Source organism: Argopecten irradians, chromosome 1 (assembly GCF_041381155.1).
Source record: "Argopecten irradians isolate NY chromosome 1, Ai_NY, whole genome shotgun sequence".
Lineage (NCBI taxonomy): Eukaryota > Metazoa > Mollusca > Bivalvia > Pectinida > Pectinidae > Argopecten > Argopecten irradians.
In genome coordinates this window covers 7,118,985-7,141,687 of record NC_091134.1, presented here as the reverse complement: position 1 = coordinate 7,141,687, position 22,703 = coordinate 7,118,985, and the positions used below count along the sequence as shown (strand labels likewise).

At 39.0% G+C, this 22,703-nt stretch overlaps 1 protein-coding gene across 1 annotated transcript in view; it reads left to right on the top strand.

Moving 5' to 3' along the window:
• LOC138309124 (glycosyltransferase 8 domain-containing protein 2-like) overlaps positions 1-22,184 on the top strand; it is an 84,370-nt gene extending 62,186 nt beyond the window's left edge. Inside the window, exon 9 of the mRNA XM_069250277.1 lies at positions 13,475-22,184. Within this exon, the coding sequence (XP_069106378.1) occupies positions 13,475-13,644 (170 nt within the window). The 3' untranslated portion in view covers positions 13,645-22,184. The remainder of the gene's footprint in view (positions 1-13,474) is intronic.
• The last annotated feature ends 519 nt before the right edge of the window (positions 22,185-22,703 follow it).

The window sequence follows — 22,703 nt, the reverse complement described above, 5'->3', positions numbered from 1 at the left end:
ATCATCATCACTTGTTACCACAGTGACCTGATCATCATCACTTCACTAGTTACCACAGTGACCTGATCATCATCATCACTTCACTAGTTACCACAGTGACCTGATCATCATCATCATCACTTCACTAGTTACCACAGTGACTGATCATCATCACTTCACTAGTTACCACAGTGACCTAATCATCATCATCACTTCACTAGTTACCACAGTGACATGATCATCATCACTTCACTAGTTACCACAGTGACCTGATCATCATCATGACACTTCACTAGTTACCACAGTGACTGATCATCATCATCACTTCACTAGTTACCACAGTGACTGATCATCATCACTCTCACTAGTTACCACAGTGACCTGATCATCATCACTTCACTAGTTACCACAGTGACCTGATCATCATCACTCATCACTAGTTACCACAGTGACCTGATCATCATCATCATCATTCACTAGTTACCACAGTGACCTGATCATCATCACTTCACTAGTTACCACAGTGACTGATCATCATCACTTCACTAGTTAACACAGTGACCTGATCATCACATATCATCACTCACTTCACTAGTTACCACAGTGACTGATCATCATCACTTCACTAGTTACCACAGTGACCTGATCATCATCACTTCACTAGTTACCACAGTGACTGATCATCATCATCACTTCACTAGTTACCACAGTGACCTGATCATCATCATCACTTCACTAGTTACCACAGTGACTGATCATCATCATCACTTCACTAGTTACCACAGTGACCTATCATCATCACTTCACTAGTTACCACAGTGACCTGATCATCATCATCACTTCACTAGTTACCACAGTGACCTGATCATCATCACTTCACTAGTTACCACAGTGACCTGATGATCATCATCACTTCACTAGTTACCACAGTGACTGATCATCATCACTTCACTAGTTACCACAGTGACCTGATCATCATCATCACTTCACTAGTTACCACAGTGACTGATCATCATCATCACTTCACTAGTTACCACAGTGACTGATCATCATCACTTCACTAGTTACCACAGTGACCTATCATCATCACTTCACTAGTTACCACAGTGACCTGATCATCATCACTTCACTAGTTACCACAGTGACTGATCATCATCATCACTTCACTAGTTACCACAGTGACCTGATCATCATCACTTCACTAGTTACCACAGTGACCTATCATCATCATCACTTCACTAGTTACCACAGTGACCTGATCATCATCACTTCACTTAGTTACCACAGTGACCTAATGATCATCATCACTTCACTAGTTACCACAGTGACCTGATCATCATCATCACTTCACTAGTTACCACAGTGACTGATCATCATCACTCACTTCACTAGTTACCACAGTGACCTGATCATCATCACTTCACTAGTTACCACAGTGACCTGATCATCATCATCATCACTTCACTAGTTACCACAGTGACTGATCATCATCATCACTTAAATTGTTACCACAGTGAATACATCATCACTTGACTTACTAGTTACCAGTGAACTGATCATCATCACTTCACTAGTTACCACAGTGACCTAATCATCATCATCATCATCACTAGTTACCACAGTGACTGATCATCATCACTTCACTAGATACCACAGTGACCTATCATCATCACTTCACTAGTTACCACAGTGACCTGATCATCATCACTTCACTTAGTTACCACAGTGACCTGATCATCATCATCACTTCACTAGTTACCACAGTGACCTGATCATCATCATCACTAGTTACACTACAGTCCATCACATCAGTTCACAGTTACCACAGTGACCTGATCATCATCATCACTTCACTAGTTACCACAGTGACCTGATCATCATCATCACTTCACTAGTTACCACAGTGACCTGATCATCATCATCACTTCACTAGTTACCACAGTGACCTGATCATCATCATCACTTCACTAGTTACCACAGTGACCTGATATCATCATCACTTCACTAGTTACCACAGTGACCTAATCATCATCATCATCATCACTAGTTACCACAGTACTGTTACCAACAGTGACACACCTGATGATCATCATCATCACTCACTAGTTACCACATAGTGACCTGATCATCATCATCACTTCACTAGTTACCACAGTGACTGATCATCATCACTTCACTAGTTACCACAGTGACCTGATCATCATCATCACTTCACTAGTTACCACAGTGACTGATCATCATCATCATCTTCACTAGTTACCACAGTGACTGATCATCATCACTTCACTAGTTACCACAGTGACCTGATCATCATCACTTCACTAGTTACCACAGTGACCTGATCATCATCATCACTTCACTAGTTACCACAGTGACTGATCATCATCATCACTTCACTAGTTACCACAGTGACTGATCATCATCATCACTTCACTAGTTACCACAGTGACCTGATCATCATCATCACTTCACTAGTTACCACAGTGACTGATCATCATCATCACTTCACTAGTTACCACAGTGACTGATCATCATCATCACTTCACTAGTTACCACAGTGACCTGATCATCATCATCACTTCACTAGTTACCACAGTGACCTGATCATCATCATCACTTCACTAGTTACCACAGTGACTGATCATCATCACTTCACTAGTTACCACAGTGACCTATCATCATCACTTCACTAGTTACCACAGTGACTGATCATCATCATCATCATCACTTCACTAGTTACCACAGTGACCTGATCATCATCATCACTTCACTAGTTACCACAGTGACCTGATCATCATCACTTCACTAGTTACCACAGTGACCTGATCATCATCATCACTTCACTAGTTACCACAGTGACTGATCATCATCATCATCATTCACTAGTTACCACAGTGACCTGATCATCATCATCACTTCACTAGTTACCACAGTGACCTGATCATCATCACTTCACTAGTTACCACAGTGACCTGATCATCATCATCACTTCACTAGTTACCACAGTGACCTGATCATCATCATCACTTCACTAGTTACCACAGTGACTGATCATCATCACTTCACTAGTTACCACAGTGACCTGATCATCATCACTTCACTAGTTACCACAGTGACCTGATCATCATCATCATCACTCACTAGTTACCACAGTGACTGATCATCATCATCACTTCACTAGTTACCACAGTGACTGATCATCATCAATTCACTAGTTACCACAGTGACTGATCATCATCATCTTCACTAGTTACCACAGTGACTGATCATCATCATCATTCACTAGTTACCACAGTGATCATCATCATCACTTCACTAGTTACCACAGTGACTGATCATCATCATCACTTCACTAGTTACCACAGTGACTGATCATCATCATCACTTCACTAGTTACCACAGTGACCTGATCATCATCATCACTTCACTAGTTACCACAGTGACTGATCATCATCACTTCACTAGTTACACAGTGACCTTCATCATCACTTCACTAGTTACCACAGTGACTGATCATCATCATCACTTCACTAGTTACCACAGTGACTGATCATCATCATCACTTCACTAGTTACCACAGTGACCTGATCATCATCATCACTTCACTAGTTACCACAGTGACCTGATCATCATCACTTCACTAGTTACCACAGTGACCTATCATCATCATCACTTCACTAGTTACCACAGTGACCTGATCATCATCACTTCACTAGTTACCACAGTGACTGATCATCATCATCACTTCACTAGTTACCACAGTGACCTGATCATCATCATCACTTCACTAGTTACCACAGTGACATCATCACTTCACTAGTTACCACAGTGACTGATCATCATCATCACTTCACTAGTTACCACAGTGACCTGATCATCATCATCACTTCACTAGTTACCACAGTGACCTGATCATCATCATCACTTCACTAGTTACCACAGTGACCTTACATCATGACTAGTCATCATCATTCACTTCACTAGTTACCACAGTGACCTGATCATCATCATCACTTCACTAGTTACCACAGTGACCTGATCATCATCATCATCACTTCACTAGTTACCACAGTGACCTGATCATCATCATCATCACTTCACTAGTTACCACAGTGACTGATCATCATCATCACCATTCACTAGTTACAACAGTGAATGATCATCATCATCACTTCACTAGTTACCACAGTGACTGATCATCATCATCACTTCACTAGTTACCACAGTGACCTGATCATCATCATCACTATACGTTACCACAGTGACCTATCATCATCACTTCACTAGTTACCACAGTGACTGATCATCATCATCACTTCACTAGTTACCACAGTGACTGATCATCATCATCACTTCACTAGTTACCACAGTGACTGATCATCATCATCACTTCACTAGTTACCACAGTGACTGATCATCATCATCACTTCACTAGTTACCACAGTGACCTGATCATCATCATCACTTCACTAGTTACCACAGTGACTGATCATCATCACTTCACTAGTTACCACAGTGACCTAATCATCATCATCACTTCACTAGTTACCACAGTGACTGATCATCATCACTTCACTAGTTACCACAGTGACCTTATCATCATCACTTCACTAGTTACCACAGTGACTGATCATCATCATCATCACTTCACTAGTTACCACAGTGACTGATCATCATCATCACTTCACTAGTTACCACAGTGACCTGATCATCATCATCACTTCACTAGTTACCACAGTGACTGATCATCATCATCACTTCACTAGTTACCACAGTGACTGATCATCATCATCACTTCACTAGTTACCACAGTGACCTGATCATCATCACTTCACTAGTTACCACAGTGACTGATCATCATCACTTCACTAGTTACCACAGTGACTGATCATCATCATCACTTCACTAGTTACCACAGTGACTGATCATCATCACTTCACTAGTTACCACAGTGACCTGATCATCATCATCACTTCACTAGTTACCACAGTGACTGATCATCATCATCACTTCACTAGTTACCACAGTGACCTGATCATCATCATCACTTCACTAGTTACCACAGTGACCTGATCATCATCATCACTTCACTAGTTACCACAGTGACTGATCATCATCATCACTTCACTAGTTACCACAGTGACTGATCATCATCATCACTTCACTAGTTACCACAGTGACCTGATCATCATCATCATCACTTCACTAGTTACCACAGTGACCTATCATCATCATCACTTCACTAGTTACCACAGTGACCTGATCATCATCACTTCACTAGTTACCACAGTGACCTGATCATCATCATCACTTCACTAGTTACCACAGTGACCTGATCATCATCATCACTTCACTAGTTACCACAGTGACCTGATCATCATCACTTCACTAGTTACCACAGTGACTGATCATCATCATCACTTCACTAGTTACCACAGTGACCTGATCATCATCATCACTTCACTAGTTACCACAGTGACCTGATCATCATCACTTCACTAGTTACCACAGTGACCTGATCATCATCACTTCACTAGTTACCACAGTGACCTGATCATCATCATCACTTCACTAGTTACCACAGTGACTGATCATCATCACTTCACTAGTTACCACAGTGACCTGATGATCATCATCACTTCACTAGTTACCACAGTGACTGATCATCATCATCACTTCACTAGTTACCACAGTGACCTGATCATCATCATCACTTCACTAGTTACCACAGTGACCTGATCATCATCATCACTTCACTAGTTACCACAGTGACCTGATCATCATCATCACTTCACTAGTTACCACAGTGACCTGATCATCATCATCTTCACTAGTTACCACAGTGACCTATCATCATCACTTCACTAGTTACCACAGTGACTGATCATCATCACTTCACTAGTTACCACAGTGACTGATCATCATCACTTCACTAGTTACCACAGTGACCTGATCATCATCACTTCACTAGTTACCACAGTGACCTGATCATCATCATCATTCACTAGTTACCACAGTGACTGATCATCATCATCACTTCACTAGTTACCACAGTGACCTGATCATCATCATCACTTCACTAGTTACCACAGTGACTGATCATCATCACTTCACTAGTTACCACAGTGACTGATCATCATCATCACTTCACTAGTTACCACAGTGACCTGATCATCATCATCATCACTTCACTAGTTACCACAGTGACTGATCATCATCACTTCACTAGTTACCACAGTGACTGATCATCATCATCACTTCACTAGTTACCACAGTGACTGATCATCATCATCACTTCACTAGTTACCACAGTGACTGATCATCATCATCACTTCACTAGTTACCACAGTGACTGATCATCATCACTTCACTAGTTACCACAGTGACCTAATCATCATCATCAATCACAGTCACTAGTTACCACAGTGACTGATCATCATCATCACTTCACTAGTTACCACAGTGACTGATCATCATCATCACTTCACTAGTTACCACAGTGACCTGATCATCATCATCATCACTTCACTAGTTACCACAGTGACCTGATCATCATCACTTCACTAGTTACCACAGTGACCTGATCATCATCACTTCACTAGTTACCACAGTGACCTGATCATCATCATCACTTCACTAGTTACCACAGTGACCTGATCATCATCACTTCACTAGTTACCACAGTGACTGATCATCATCACTTCACTAGTTACCACAGTGACTGATCATCATCATCACTTCACTAGTTACCACAGTGACCTGATCATCATCACTTCACTAGTTACCACAGTGACTGATCATCATCACTTCACTAGTTACCACAGTGACCTGATCATCATCACTTCACTAGTTACCACAGTGACTGATCATCATCATCACTTCACTAGTTACCACAGTGACTGATCATCATCATCACTTCACTAGTTACCACAGTGACCTGATCATCATCATCACTTCACTAGTTACCACAGTGACCTGATCATCATCACACTTCACTAGTTACCACAGTGACTGTATCATCATCACTTCACTAGTTACCACAGTGACTGATCATCATCACTTCACTAGTTACCACAGTGACCTATCATCATCATCACTTCACTAGTTACCACAGTGACCTGATCATCATCATCACTTCACTAGTTACCACAGTGACTGATCATCATCATCACTTCACTAGTTACCACAGTGACTGATCATCATCATTCACTAGTTACCACAGTGACTGATCATCATCACTTCACTAGTTACCACAGTGACCTGATCATCATCATCACTTCACTAGTTACCACAGTGACCTGATCATCATCATCACTTCACTAGTTACCACAGTGACTGATCATCATCATCACTTCACTAGTTACCACAGTGACTGATCATCATCATCACTTCACTAGTTACCACAGTGACCTGATCATCATCATCACTTCACTAGTTACCACAGTGACTGATCATCATCATCACTTCACTAGTTACCACAGTGACTGATCATCATCATCACTTCACTAGTTACCACAGTGACCTATCATCATCACTTCACTAGTTACCACAGTGACCTGATCATCATCACTTCACTAGTTACCACAGTGACTGATCACCACAGTGACCACTACCTGATCATCATCACTTCACTAGTTACCACAGTGACTGATCATCATCATCATTCACTAGTTACCACAGTGACTGATCATCATCATCACTTCACTAGTTACCACAGTGACCTGATCATCATCATCACTTCACTAGTTACCACAGTGACTGATCATCATCATCACTTCACTAGTTACCACAGTGACTGATCATCATCATCACTTCACTAGTTACCACAGTGACTGATCATCATCATCACTTCACTAGTTACCACAGTGACCTGATCATCATCATCACTTCACTAGTTACCACAGTGACTGATCATCATCATCACTTCACTAGTTACCACAGTGACTGATCATCATCATCACTTCACTAGTTACCACAGTGACTGATCATCATCACTTCACTTCACTAGTTACCACATCACTGACTAGTTATCACAGTGACATCATCATCACATCACTAGTTACCACAGTGACTGATCATCATCATCACTTCACTAGTTACCACAGTGACCTATCATCATCACACTTCACTAGTTACCACAGTGACCTGATCATCATCATCACTTCACTAGTTACCACAGTGACCTGATCATCATCATCATCACTTCACTAGTTACCACAGTGACCTGATCATCATCATCACTTCACTAGTTACCACAGTGACCTGATCATCATCATCACTTCACTAGTTACCACAGTGACCTGATCATCATCATCACTTCACTAGTTACCACAGTGACTGATCATCATCATCACTTCACTAGTTACCACAGTGACTGATCATCATCACTTCACTAGTTACCACAGTGACCTGATATCATCATACTTCACTAGTTACCACAGTGACCTGATCATCATCATCACACTTCACTAGTTACCACAGTGACTGATCATCATCATCACTTCACTAGTTACCACAGTGACTGATCATCATCATCACTTCACTAGTTACCACAGTGACCTGATCATCATCACTTCACTAGATACCACAGTGACCTGATCATCATCACTTCACTAGTTACCACAGTGACCTGATCATCATCACTTCACTAGTTACCACAGTGACTGATCATCATCACTTCACTAGTTACCACAGTGACTGATCATCATCACTTCACTAGTTACCACAGTGACTGATCATCATCACTTCACTAGATACCACAGTGACCTATCATCATCACTTCACTAGTTACCACAGTGACCTGATCATCATCACTTCACTAGTTACCACAGTGACCTCATCATCATCACTTCACTAGTTACCACAGTGACTGATCATCATCACTTCACTAGTTACCACAGTGACTGATCATCATCACTTCACTAGTTACCACAGTGACTGATCATCATCATCACTTCACTAGTTACCACAGTGACTGATCATCATCATCACTTCACTAGTTACCACAGTGACTGATCATCATCACTTCACTAGTTACCACAGTGACTGATCATCATCATCACTTCACTAGTTACCACAGTGACTGATCATCATCACTTCACTAGTTACCACAGTGACCTATCATCATCACTTCACTAGTTACCACAGTGACCTGATCATCATCATCACTTCACTAGTTACCACAGTGACTGATCATCATCATCACTTCACTGTTCACAGTTACCACAGTGACTGATCATCATCATCATCACTTCACTAGTTACCACAGTGACTGATCATCATCATCACTTCACTAGTTACCACAGTGACCTGATCATCATCATCACTTCACTAGTTACCACAGTGACCTGATCATCATCATCACTTCACTAGTTACCACAGTGACCTGATCATCATCATCACTTCACTAGTTACCACAGTGACTGATCATCATCACTTCACTAGTTACCACAGTGACTGATCATCATCATCACTTCACTAGTTACCACAGTGACCTGATCATCATCATCATCACTTCACTAGTTACCACAGTGACTGATCATCATCACTTCACTAGTTACCACAGTGACTGATCATCATCACTTCACTAGTTACCACAGTGACCTGATCATCATCATCATCACTTCACTAGTTACCACAGTGACTGATCATCATCATCACTTCACTAGTTACCACAGTGACCTGATCATCATCACTCACTCACTTCACTAGTTACCACAGTGACCTGATCATCATCATCACTTCACTAGTTACCACAGTGACTGATCATCATCACTTCACTAGTTACCACAGTGACTGATCATCATCACTTCACTAGTTACCACAGTGACTGATCATCATCATCACTTCACTAGTTACCACAGTGACTGATCATCATCATCACTTCACTAGTTACCACAGTGACTGATCATCATCATCACTTCACTAGTTACCACAGTGACCTGATCATCATCACTTCACTAGTTACCACAGTGACTGATCATCATCACTTCACTAGTTACCACAGTGACCTGATCATCATCATCACTTCACTAGTTACCACAGTGACTGATCATCATCATCACTTCACTAGTTACCACAGTGACTGATCATCATCATCATCACTTCACTAGTTACCACAGTGACCTGATCATCATCATCATCACTTCACTAGTTACCACAGTGACTGATCATCATCATCACTTCACTAGTTACCACAGTGACCTGATCATCATCATCACTTCACTAGTTACCACAGTGACTGATCATCATCATCACTTCACTAGTTACCACAGTGACTGATCATCATCACTTCACTAGTTACCACAGTGACCTATTATCATCGCTTCACTAGTTACCACAGTGACCTAATCATCATCATCATCACTAGTTACCACAGTGACTGATCATCATCACTTCACTAGTTACCACAGTGACCTGATCATCATCATCATCACTTCACTAGTTACCACAGTGACTGATCATCATCATCACTTCACTAGTTACCACAGTGACTGATCATCATCATCACTTCACTAGTTACCACAGTGACTGATCATCATCATCACTTCACTAGTTACCACAGTGACTGATCATCATCACTTCACTAGTTACCACAGTGACCTGATCATGATCATCATCACTTCACTATCACTAGTTACCACAGTGACTGATCATCATCATCACTTCACTAGTTACCACAGTGACCTGATCATCATCATCACTTCACTAGTTACCACAGTGACTTCATGATATCATCATCACTCATCACTAGTTACCACAGTGACTGATCATCATCATCACTTCACTAGTTACCACAGTGACCTGATCATCATCACTTCACTAGTTACCACAGTGACCTGATCATCATCATCACTTCACTAGTTACCACAGTGACTGATATCATCATCACTTCACTAGTTACCACAGTGACCTGATCATCATCACTTCACTAGTTACCACAGTGACCTGATCATCATCCACTTCACTAGTTACCACAGTGACCTGATCATCATCATCACTTCACTAGTTACCACAGTGACTGATCATCATCATCACTTCACTAGTTACCACAGTGACTGATCATCATCATCACTTCACTAGTTACCACAGTGACCTGATCATCATCATCACTTCACTAGTTACCACAGTGACCTGATCATCATCATCACTTCACTAGTTACCACAGTGACCTGATCATCATCACTTCACTAGTTACCACAGTGACCTGATATCATCATCATTCACTAGTTACCACAGTGACCTGATCATCATCACTTCACTAGTTACCACAGTGACCTAATCATCATCATCATTCACTAGTTACCACAGTGACCTGATCATCATCACTTCACTATTACCACTGTGACTATATCATCATCTTCACTAGTTACCACAGTGACTATATCATCATCACTTCACTAGTTACCACAGTGACCTGATCATCATCACTTCACTAGTTACCACAGTGACCTGATCATCATCATCACTTCACTAGTTACACAGTGACCTGATCATCATCATCACTTCACTAGTTACCACAGTGACTGATCATCATCATCTTCACTAGTTACCACAGTGACCTGATCATCATCATCACTTCACTAGTTACCACAGTGACTGATCATCATCATCACTTCACTAGTTACCACAGTGACTGATCATCATCATCATCTACTATTACTATACACAGTGACTGATCATCATCATCACTTCACTAGTTACCACAGTGACTGATCATCATCATCTTCACTAGTTACCACAGTGACTGATCATCATCATCACTTCACTAGTTACCACAGTGACTGATCATCATCATCATTCACTAGTTACCACAGTGACTGATCATCATCATCACTTCACTAGTACCACAGTGACTGATCATCATCATCACTTCACTATATGTTACCACAGTGACCTGATCATCATCATCACTTCACTAGTTACCACAGTGACTGATCATCATCATCACTTCACTAGTTACCACAGTGACTGATCATCATCATCACTTCACTAGTTACCACAGTGACTGATCATCATCATCATCACTTCACTAGTTACCACAGTGACTGATCATCATCATCACTTCACTAGTTACCACAGTGACTGATCATCATCATCACTTCACTAGTTACCACAGTGACTGATCATCATCATCACTTCACTAGTTACCACAGTGACTACATTACTTCACTAGTACCACAGTGACTGATCATCATCATCACTTCACTAGTTACCACCAGTGACTGATCATCATCATCACTTCACTAGTTACCACAGTGACTGATCATCATCATCACTTCACTAGTTACCACAGTGACTGATCATCATCATCATTACTTGCACTTCAGTTACCACAGTGACTGATCATCATCATCACTTCATTAGTTACCACAGTGACTGATCATCATCATCACTTCACTAGTTACCACAGTGACTGATCATCATCATCACTTCACTAGTTACCACAGTGACTGATCATCATCATCACTTCACTAGTTACCACAGTGACTGATCATCATCACACTTCACTAGTTACCACAGTGACTGATCATCATCATCACTTCACTAGTTACCACAGTGACCTGATCATCATCATCATCACTTCACTAGTTACCACAGTGACTGATCATCATCATCACTTCACTAGTTACCACAGTGACTGATCATCATCAACTTCACTAGTTACCACAGTGACCTGATCATCATCATCATCACTTCACTAGTTACCACAGTGACCTGATCATCATCACACTTCACTAGTTACCACAGTGACTATCATCATCATCATCATTCACTAGTTACCACAGTGACTGATCATCATCATCACTTCACTAGTTACCACAGTGACCTATCCACAGTTACCACAGTGACCTGATGATCATCATCACTTCACTAGTTACCACAGTGACTGATCATCATCACTTCACTAGTTACCACAGTGACTGATCATCATCATCACTTCACTAGTTACCACAGTGACCTGATCATCATCATCACTTCACTAGTTACCACAGTGACCTGATCATCATCATCACTTCACTAGTTACCACAGTGACTGATCATCATCATCACTTCACTAGTTACCACAGTGACCTAATCATCATCATCATCACTAGTTACCACAGTGACTGATCATCATCACTTCACTAGTTACCACAGTGACTGATCATCATCATCACTTCACTAGTTACCACAGTGACCTTATCATCATCACTTCACTAGTTACCACAGTGACCTGATCATATCATCATCACTTCACTTCACTAGTTACCACAGTGACCTGATCATCATCATCACTTCACTAGTTACCACAGTGACTGATCATCATCATCACTTCACTAGTTACCACAGTGACCTGATCATCATCATCACTTCACTAGTTACCACAGTGACTGATCATCATCATCACTTCACTAGTTACCACAGTGACCTGATCATCATCATCACTTCACTAGTTACCACAGTGACTGATCATCATCACTTCACTAGTTACCACAGTATATTTTATTTGTAGGCTGGACCACTAGGACTAGCTATAGTGACAGCTTCCTTAGTTACGCCAAACTCCTCCACTGGAATGGACACTACAAACCCTGGGGAGGCAAATCGTCGCATTCCGTGATTTGGGACAGGTACTATGTAGAAGACCCTACAGGAAAGTTTCATCCAGTTCGGAAAAACTAGTCCATTGACAATAACTGCATGTCTTCAGACAACCTTTGTTTATAGGCCCTCATTGTTTTCCTGTGTCTATCTGTGTATCAGTTTGTCGAATGAATGGTTGTGTTAACGTTCGACCAAAGGTACAAAAATCTGTATTTATCCTGCAACTGTCCCACATACTGACTGATGACTACTGCCAGATAAACTTTATTCGTCAACGCGAAATGCTTTATCCATCAATACAATCATGTGAATTTGTTCCACATCTGGCGGAACTTTTTCTAACTTGTCCCAGAACTTTAACCTTCTAGTGAATGAAACGTCATTCAGTCCCGCTAAAAAGTGACGTCATATTCACCAGAATGATGTCATTTTTAGTTCACCTGGCCCGAAGGGCCGGTGAACTTATGTCATGGCGCGGCGTCCGTCGGTCCGTCCGTCAACATTTCCTTTAAATCACTACTAGTCATACAGTTCTGCATAGATTGTAACCAAATTTAGCCACAAACATCTTTGGTTGAAGGGGAACAGAACTTGTATAAATTTTGGCTCTGAACCCCACTTGGGGCAGGTGGGGCAGGGCCCAATAGGGGAAATAGAGGTAAATCCTATAAATCGCTTCTTGTCCTAGAGTTCTGCATGGATTGTAACTAAATTTGGCCACAAACATCCTTGGGGGAAGGGTAACAGAACTTGTATAAATTTTGGCTCTGATCCTGCGGGAACAGGAGGGGCGGGGCCCAATAGGGGAATTTGAGGTAAATCATATAAATCACTACTTGTCCTAGAGTTCTGCATGGAGTGTAACCAAATTTGGCCACAAACATCCTTGGGGGAAGATAAACAGAGTTTGTATAAATTTTGGCTCTGACCCCCCTGAGGGCAGGAGGGGCAGGGCCCAATAAGGGAAATAGAGGTAAATCCTTTAAATTGCTACTAATCATAGAGTTCTTCATGGAATGTAACTAAATTTGGCCATAAACATTCTTGGGGGAAGGGGAACATTGTTTGTTTTAATTTTTGCTCTCATTCCCTGGGGGCAAGAAGGATGGGGCCCAATAGGGGAAATAGAGGTACTAGTCATAGAGTTCTGCATAGAATATAACCAAATTTGGCCAGAAACATTCTTTGGGGAAGGGGAACATTGTTTGTATAAATTTTGGCTCTGATCCCCTGGAGCAGAAAGAATGAGTCCCAATAGGGAAATCAGAGGTAAATCTTAAATTCCTTCAGAAAAGAAACAATGATCCTGTAATCAGATCATTACTTGGCATTAGTAAAACCAGGTGAGCGATACAGGTCCTCTGGGCTACAGGTCCTCTGGGCCTCTTGTTTCAAGATACAATTAATGTTTGATATTTTTATCTTGAAGTAAAATAAGAAGCTCAAACTTTTCAATGGTGGTAATGATGTGAAGTAAGTAATTTTGTGACTGAAGAAAAGTAACTAATTCATCTGCACCTGTTTTTGGTATAGAGAAAAAATGCCATCTGTCCGTGATTTAATGTCAAATAGTTAATCTTTCAACAGGGAAGACTTATTATCAACATTTAAGCACAATTTGATTTAATTATCATTTAGACTCAATATACTTTTTAGGTCATCTAACCCGAAGGGTCAGGATGACCTATAGTCGTCATGTTTCGTCTGTCGTCACTTTTCACATTTTGAACTTCTCAAGTTCTACCAGTGCGATTTAGCTGAAACTTACATGAAATGATCCTGACATAGTCCCGACAAAGTGTTGTTATTTTTCGGGTCGATCCGAAATCCAAGATGGCCGCCACAGCCGCCATCTTGAAAACACATTTTGAACTTCTTCTCAAGTTCTCAAGATGGCCACCACAGCCGCCATCTTGAAAACACATTTTGAACTTCTTTTCAAGTTCTACTGGTGCGATTTGGCTGAAACTTGCATGAACTGATCCTAACATGGTCCTGACAAAGTGTTGTTATATTACAGGTCGATCTGAAATCCAAGATGGCAGCCACAGCCGCCATCTTGAAAACACATTTTGAACTTCTTATCAAGTTCTACAGATGCGATTTGGCTGAAACTTGCATCAAATGATCCTGATATGGTCCCGACAAAGTGTAGTAATTTTTCTGGTCAATCGGAATTCCAAGATGGCCGCCACAGCCGCCATCTTGAAAACACATTTTGAACTTCTTCTCAAGTTCTACCTGTGCGATTTGGCTGAAACTTGCATGAAATGATTCTGACATGGTCCCGACAAAGTGTTGTTATTTTCGGGGTTGATCCAAAATACAAAATGGCAGCCATAGCTGCCATCTTGAAAACACATTTTGAACTTCTTCTCAAGTTCTACCGGTGGGATTTGGCTTAAACTTGCATAAAATGATCCTGACATGGTCCGGACAAAGTGTTGTTATTTTCGGGGTTGATCCAAAATCCAAAATGGCAGCCATAGCTGCCATCTTGAAAACACATTTTGAACTTCTTCTCAAGTTCTACCGGTGGGATTTGGCTTAAACTTGCATAAAATGATCCTGACATGGTCCGGACAAAGTGTTGTTACATCTCTGGTTGATCCCAAATTGAAGATGGCTACCATGACACTATATCTAATTAATTTCCTATATGATTATTGCCAAGGTAGTCAGGTGACCGTTGAGGCCCTTGGGCCTCTTGTTTCAATGAAAAACTGAGTGAGATTTCCCTAAATTACTTAAGATCATTTAGGACCTTTGAACCTTTGTATACGTTCTAACATCAGAATTAGAACTCATTCATAATTAAATGTTTTGGTAATAGGACCAACAATAAACATATCAATTGTTATCACATTCACACATCACTGCACTCACCTTTTCATATTATGTAATATTATGTTGTTTTTTTGCTTGATTGAGCAGACTTTACTTGTAATTTCAATACGATTGAAATCCATTGTATCATCAACTTTTGGTGACATAATTGTTATTAATTCTATAATGTTGTCCTTTGGAATGAATGTAATATATAATATAAATTTATTTTTATCTTTGTTATTTAGGACTTTTCAGTCCTGTCCTGCCGCATTTGCCATCTGCGGTAAACCAACATCCGCATTCCACTGAATGTCATGGCCAAAGTGAAGTCATGAAAACTGATAAGCAAATCACTATAAAAATAGTAGGACAAAAAAAACCTGTAATAGTAAGTTGGTTTACATTTCAGTTTGTCTTTTATCATGGGACATCGCTAGGTATATAGAAAAGATTTGTGATATAAAATGTGCAATATAGGCTAGGTAAGTTCTTAGTATTGCAGTGTTATCTACTTAACAGAGATCAAATTGAGTTAATAACTTACATTATATTCTCTAGGTTTTAAAATATTTTATGTCATGTATAGAAATGTAAACGAGGGTTAAAATTATTATTTTGTTCCATGATTCCAGTATGAAAGCAGTAGAAAAGGATGCCATTAAAATGTCTACACTTACACGTCTCTAGGAGTCTATAGTGAGGTTACCACATCCACACTTTACTATCTGGAAATATACCAACATTAATCTTATGTTTTGTAGGTTATTGTAGTGCATGAAACTCTTAATAATAATGTAACGTTATTAATCGAAATCTTATGTCACTTAAGGAAAATTGATGGCAACTTAATGTAAAAATTAATAGGTAACTAGTTTGTGTTTAATTGTATAATGTTTTGCTCTTCTGCTGGAAGTGAGCTATTAATACCATGGTGTGTCGTCTGTCATCTGGCCGCCCGACCATCAACTTTTCCCTTTTATTATCTTCATCCAATAAATAGGAGACCTAGAGTCCTGATAGTCAGCCAGTGATATGCTGGGATGAAAGGCTATCAAAGTTGTTCAAATGAATGACCTTGACCTTCATTCAAGATCACAGAGATCAAATAGGCTAAAATCTTGAAACAATTTTCTTGTCAATAATTAAGAGACATAGAGATCTAATATTGGGTCTCATGTGCTGGGATTAAAGGCTATCAAAGTTGTTCAAATGAATGACCTTGACCTTCATTCAAGATCACAGAGATCAAATAGGCTAAAATCTTGAAACAATTTTCTTGTCAATAATTAAAAGACATAGAGATCTAATATTGGGTCTCTAGTGCTGGGATGAAAGGCTATCAAAGTAGTTCAAATGAATGACCTTGACCTTCATTCAAGATCACAGAGATCAAATAGGCTAAAATCTTGAAACAATTTTCTTGTCAATGATTAAGAGACATAGAGATCTAATATTGGGTCTCTAGTGCTGGGATGAAAGGCTATCAAAGTAGTTCAAATTAATGACCTTAACCTTCATTCAAGATCACAGAGATCAAATAGGCTAAAATCTTGAAAGAATTTTCTTGTCAATAATTAAGAGACATAGAGATCTAATATTGGGTCTCTAGTGCTGGGATGAAAGGCTATCAAAGAAGTTCAAATTAATGACCTTGACCTTCATTCAAGATCACAGAGATCAAATAGGCTAAAATCTTGAAACAATTTTCTTGTCAATAATTAAGAGACATAGAGATCTAATATTGGGTCTCTAGTGCTGGGATGAAAGGCTATCAAAGTAGTTCAAATGAATGACCTTGACCTTCATTTAAGATCACAGAGATCAAATAGGCTAAAATCTTGAAACAATTTTCTTGTCAATAATTAAAAGACATAGAGATCTAATATTGGGTCTCTAGTGCTGGGATGAAAGGCTATCAAAGTAGTTAATTAATGACCTTGACCTTCATTCAAGATCACAGAGATCAAATAAGCTAAAATCTTGAAACAATTTTCTTGTCAATGATTAAGAGACATAGAGATCTAATATTGGGTCTCTAGTGCTGGGATGAAAGGCTATCAAAGTAGTTCAAATTAATGACCTTAACCTTCATTCAAGATCACAGAGATCAAATAGGCTAAAATCTTGAAACAATTTTCTTGTCAATAATTAAGAGACATAGAGATCTAATATTGGGTCTCTAGTGCTGGGATGAAAGGCTATCAAAGAAGTTCAAATTAATGACCTTGACCTTCATTCAAGATCACAGAGATCAAATAGGCTAAAATCTTGAAAGAATTTTCTTGTCAATAATTAAGAGACATAGAGATCTAATATTGGGTCTCTAGTGCTGGGATGAAAGGCTATCAAAGAAGTTCAAATTAATGACCTTGACCTTCATTCAAGATCACAGAGATCAAATAGGCTAAAATCTTGAAACAATTTTCTTGTCAATAATTAAGAGACATAGAGATCTAATATTGGGTCTCTAGTGCTGGGATGAAAGGCTATCAAAGTAGTTCAAATGAATGACCTTGACCTTCATTTAAGATCACAGAGATCAAATAGGCTAAAATCTTGAAACAATTTTCTTGTCAATAATTAAGAGACATAGAGATCTAATATTGGGTCTCTAGTGCTGGGATGAAAGGCTATCAAAGTAGTTCAAATGAATGACCTTGACCTTCATTCAAGATCACAGAGATCAAATAGGCTAAAAATTTTGAAACAATTTTCTTGTCAATAATTAAGAGACATAGAGATCTAATATTGGGTCCCTAGCATGCTTTGTTGAAGGGCTACCTTTGAAAAATGTTTAACCTTCAGTCAAGGTCACAGATGACCAATAGGCTAAATAGGTCAAATAGGCTAAAACCTTTGAATGATTTCTTGTCAATTCAATTCAATATTATTTTATACTTACAAAATACATGCATTTACTTGTCAATCAATCAATGATGACCTTCATTCAAGGCTACAGCTGACCAAATAGACAAAAATCTTCTTGGTAATTAACTAAGGGACAGAAACCTGATACTGGATCTGTAGCAGGTTACAATTATTGACTCTCTCTTATGTCCTGAGTGTATACCATGATTACCAAGTAGCAAGTGACCGAGACGGGCCCATTGGGCCCTTGTTATAATACTCATACTGTATAGATCTGCATGGTTTATTTTGATGTTTTTACCAATAATTTTTTTAAGTGGTCTCATGTATTGTTGATTGAAAAAGAAAATATATTTTGTATAGGTATTCAGTGTTCATACTGTTACACATGTTATCTAGTGGAGCACTTGCTATATAGATTTACTAATAATAGGTACTGTGTTATACATAATTGATCTTAATTTTGTAAATTGCTAAAAGTCTCAATATATGTATCTGCCACAATTCTTAATCAATCTGGGGAAAAAATCCTGTTGTATGGGCAGTAACGATTTTGATAAAAATTCAAATAAATTGTACATAGCTTATGTGGCTTACGCAAATCAAAGTTTGCCAACATGGTAATGTTGTTGAGGAGAGCCCCATATAAATATGTGATGTTTTTCAGGAATTCTAATGAGAAAGGGTCATGATTTTTACGACTTTGTTTGGCAACAATTGTTTTATTGTAACATCTATGGGGACCAGTTGAGAATGAAGACATGTACATGCTTTGAGTTTCAACAACTGCACCAAAATAACTATGAAAGCATGATAAATATTCTGGTATAGCTTAAAGTTTACAAACAGCTACAATATTAGGGTCAATTCTAAGTCAACATTTTGTAGCTAGTTACGTATATTGAGACTAATGATATGCCAGTTTGTTATTTACTGCAGATGTGTCTGCCAATCCATGATAGCCATAGATAGTGATTTTGGTATTCTCCATATGTACCAGTGCCTATATGGTAGCTAAGTGGTACTGGACTGTTTTTGTGAATTTGTAACACCGGTTCATCCATTTGTTAAAGTCATTATTCCAGGTATAAATCCTAACTGATACAGGCCTAAACGAGCTTTGTCAAGGCTCGTCTGAAAACAATATATTATCACCAGGTCTTTCTTGAATTCATTAACGAACAACATAGTAACATGATGTGGAATTAATCTGATTGAAATCAACATCCTTATTAATAGAAAATCTGATATTCTAGTGACCTTTTGCATTGACAAATTAAATCAGTTTTAAATCAATAGAATTTATATTATAATGATTTTCCATAACATCTAGATGTGCTTTTTAACATGGTTGCTCACAACAAAACAAGCAGGTGACTGAAAGTGGGTCACCGGTCAATGTCATTGGGCTAAGAGGTCAAGGTCACTAGCATATCTGATTTAGCAGGGAAAATCATATCATGGAAGACTTGTGGGTCAGTCATTTAGCAGGGTGCCTTTCTGACTTGTGGAAGACTTTGATACCCTGGTAGGTCAGTCATTCAGCGGGGCCCTTCCTGACTTATCATTAATCTTAATCTTATTGTTGATTATTTGCACAAAAAACACTTACAAATTTTATTGTTAATGTTCAGTGTTTATCAAAAGTCTTTCTGTATTGTTAATTTGCCCTATATGACCTATAATTATACTGTGTTTTTCACTGAATTTACCTGATTGTATTTATGGACCAATTCAAACCAAATATACATACCTAGCTCTTATTGTCTTCTCTTTCAGCTCATAATTTAGTGAAAATTTTCCATTGTGTATTTATGAGCAAAGTAAGTGAGCAAAATTTTCTTGTCAACATCTTAGTAAGTACAAAGAAGGAGACAATATTTTAGTAAGTACAAAGAAGGAGACAATATTTTAGTAAGTACAAAGAAGGAGACAACATCTTAGTAAGTACAAAGAAGGAGACAACATCTTAGTAAGTACAAAGAAGGAGACAACATCTTAGTAAGTACAAAGAAGGAGACAACATCTTAGTAAGTGTACAAAGAAGGAGACAACATCTTAGTAAGTACAAAGAAGGAGACAACATCTTAGTAAGTACAAAGAAGGAGACAACATCTTAGTAAGTACAAAGAAGGAGACAACATCTTAGTAAGTACAAAGAAGGAGACAACATCTTAGTAAGTACAAAGAAGGAGACAACATCTTAGTAAGTACAAAGAAGGAGACAACATCTTAGTAAGTACAAAGAAGGAGACAACATCTTAGTAAGTACAAAGAAGGAGACGTTGTCCAAAGTTGTCCAAAAAAGAATATTACATTTTAAAAATAGGAAATCGGAAAATTATGCAAATACAACAGACAGCTGGGAAAAGATGCAATTTTTTTTATTAAAATCCAAAAGATAAGATAATTTTTTCTGAACAACTTGTTAAAATACATGAAATATGTAGGGAAAGTAATCAATGTGGAAACACTTTTGACCCAAAACTGTATCATCACATTTCAGGTGACATAGATCTTGTGTTTTAGGCCCAGATAGAGTATCTCGAGCCATTAAAGTGTCTTCCTTCGTCTCTGGTGTTTACATGATATTATATATATATATACATAAAAAGAAAACACAACTATAAAACAGTTTTTTCCTCCCTAGCGCTTTCTTGGCTCATGCCGGTCTTCAGGGGTTTGAATTCTTTTATTTGTAAAACATGACGTCATAGTACAGTGACGTCATAGTAAGATTACGTCATAACATGGTACATAAAGATATTGTGAATGGTTCTGGAAGAAACTAACAAAAACATGAGGACAAAATAAAAACTAATGTGAAGTTCCTTTGTTCTGAATGAAGCACAGGTTTCATAAGTTGAATGAAATACATTTCTTTATATATATATATATATAATAAATAAATGTTGAATATCCTTGTGATGAAATTTAAATAGAAAAAACAAAACTAAAACAAATCTGCCATCGATCTCTAACGTTTTCCCAGCTGCGGCAGCAGTTTTGTTTTTTTCTATTCAAATCGCCTTTCGTCCGTGGTCCGTCCGTCCTTCCGTCCGTCCGTCCGTCCTTCCGTCCGTCCGTTAACAATTCTTGTTACCGCTATTTCTCAGAAAGTACTGAAGGGATCTTTCTCAAATTTCACATGTAGGTTCCCCTAGGGCCCTAGTTGTGCATATTGCATTTTGGGACCAATCGGTCAACAAGATGGCCGACTGGCGGCCATTTTGGATTTTGATAGTTAAAGTTTGTTACTGCTATTTCCCAGATAGTACTGAAGGGATCTTTCTCAAATTTCATATGTAGGTTCCCCTAGGGCCCTAGTTGTGCATATTGCATTTTGGGACCAATCAGTCAACAAGATTGCCAACTGGCGGCCATCTTGGATTTTGATAGTTAAAGTTTGTTACCGCTATTTCTCAGAAAGTACTGAAGGG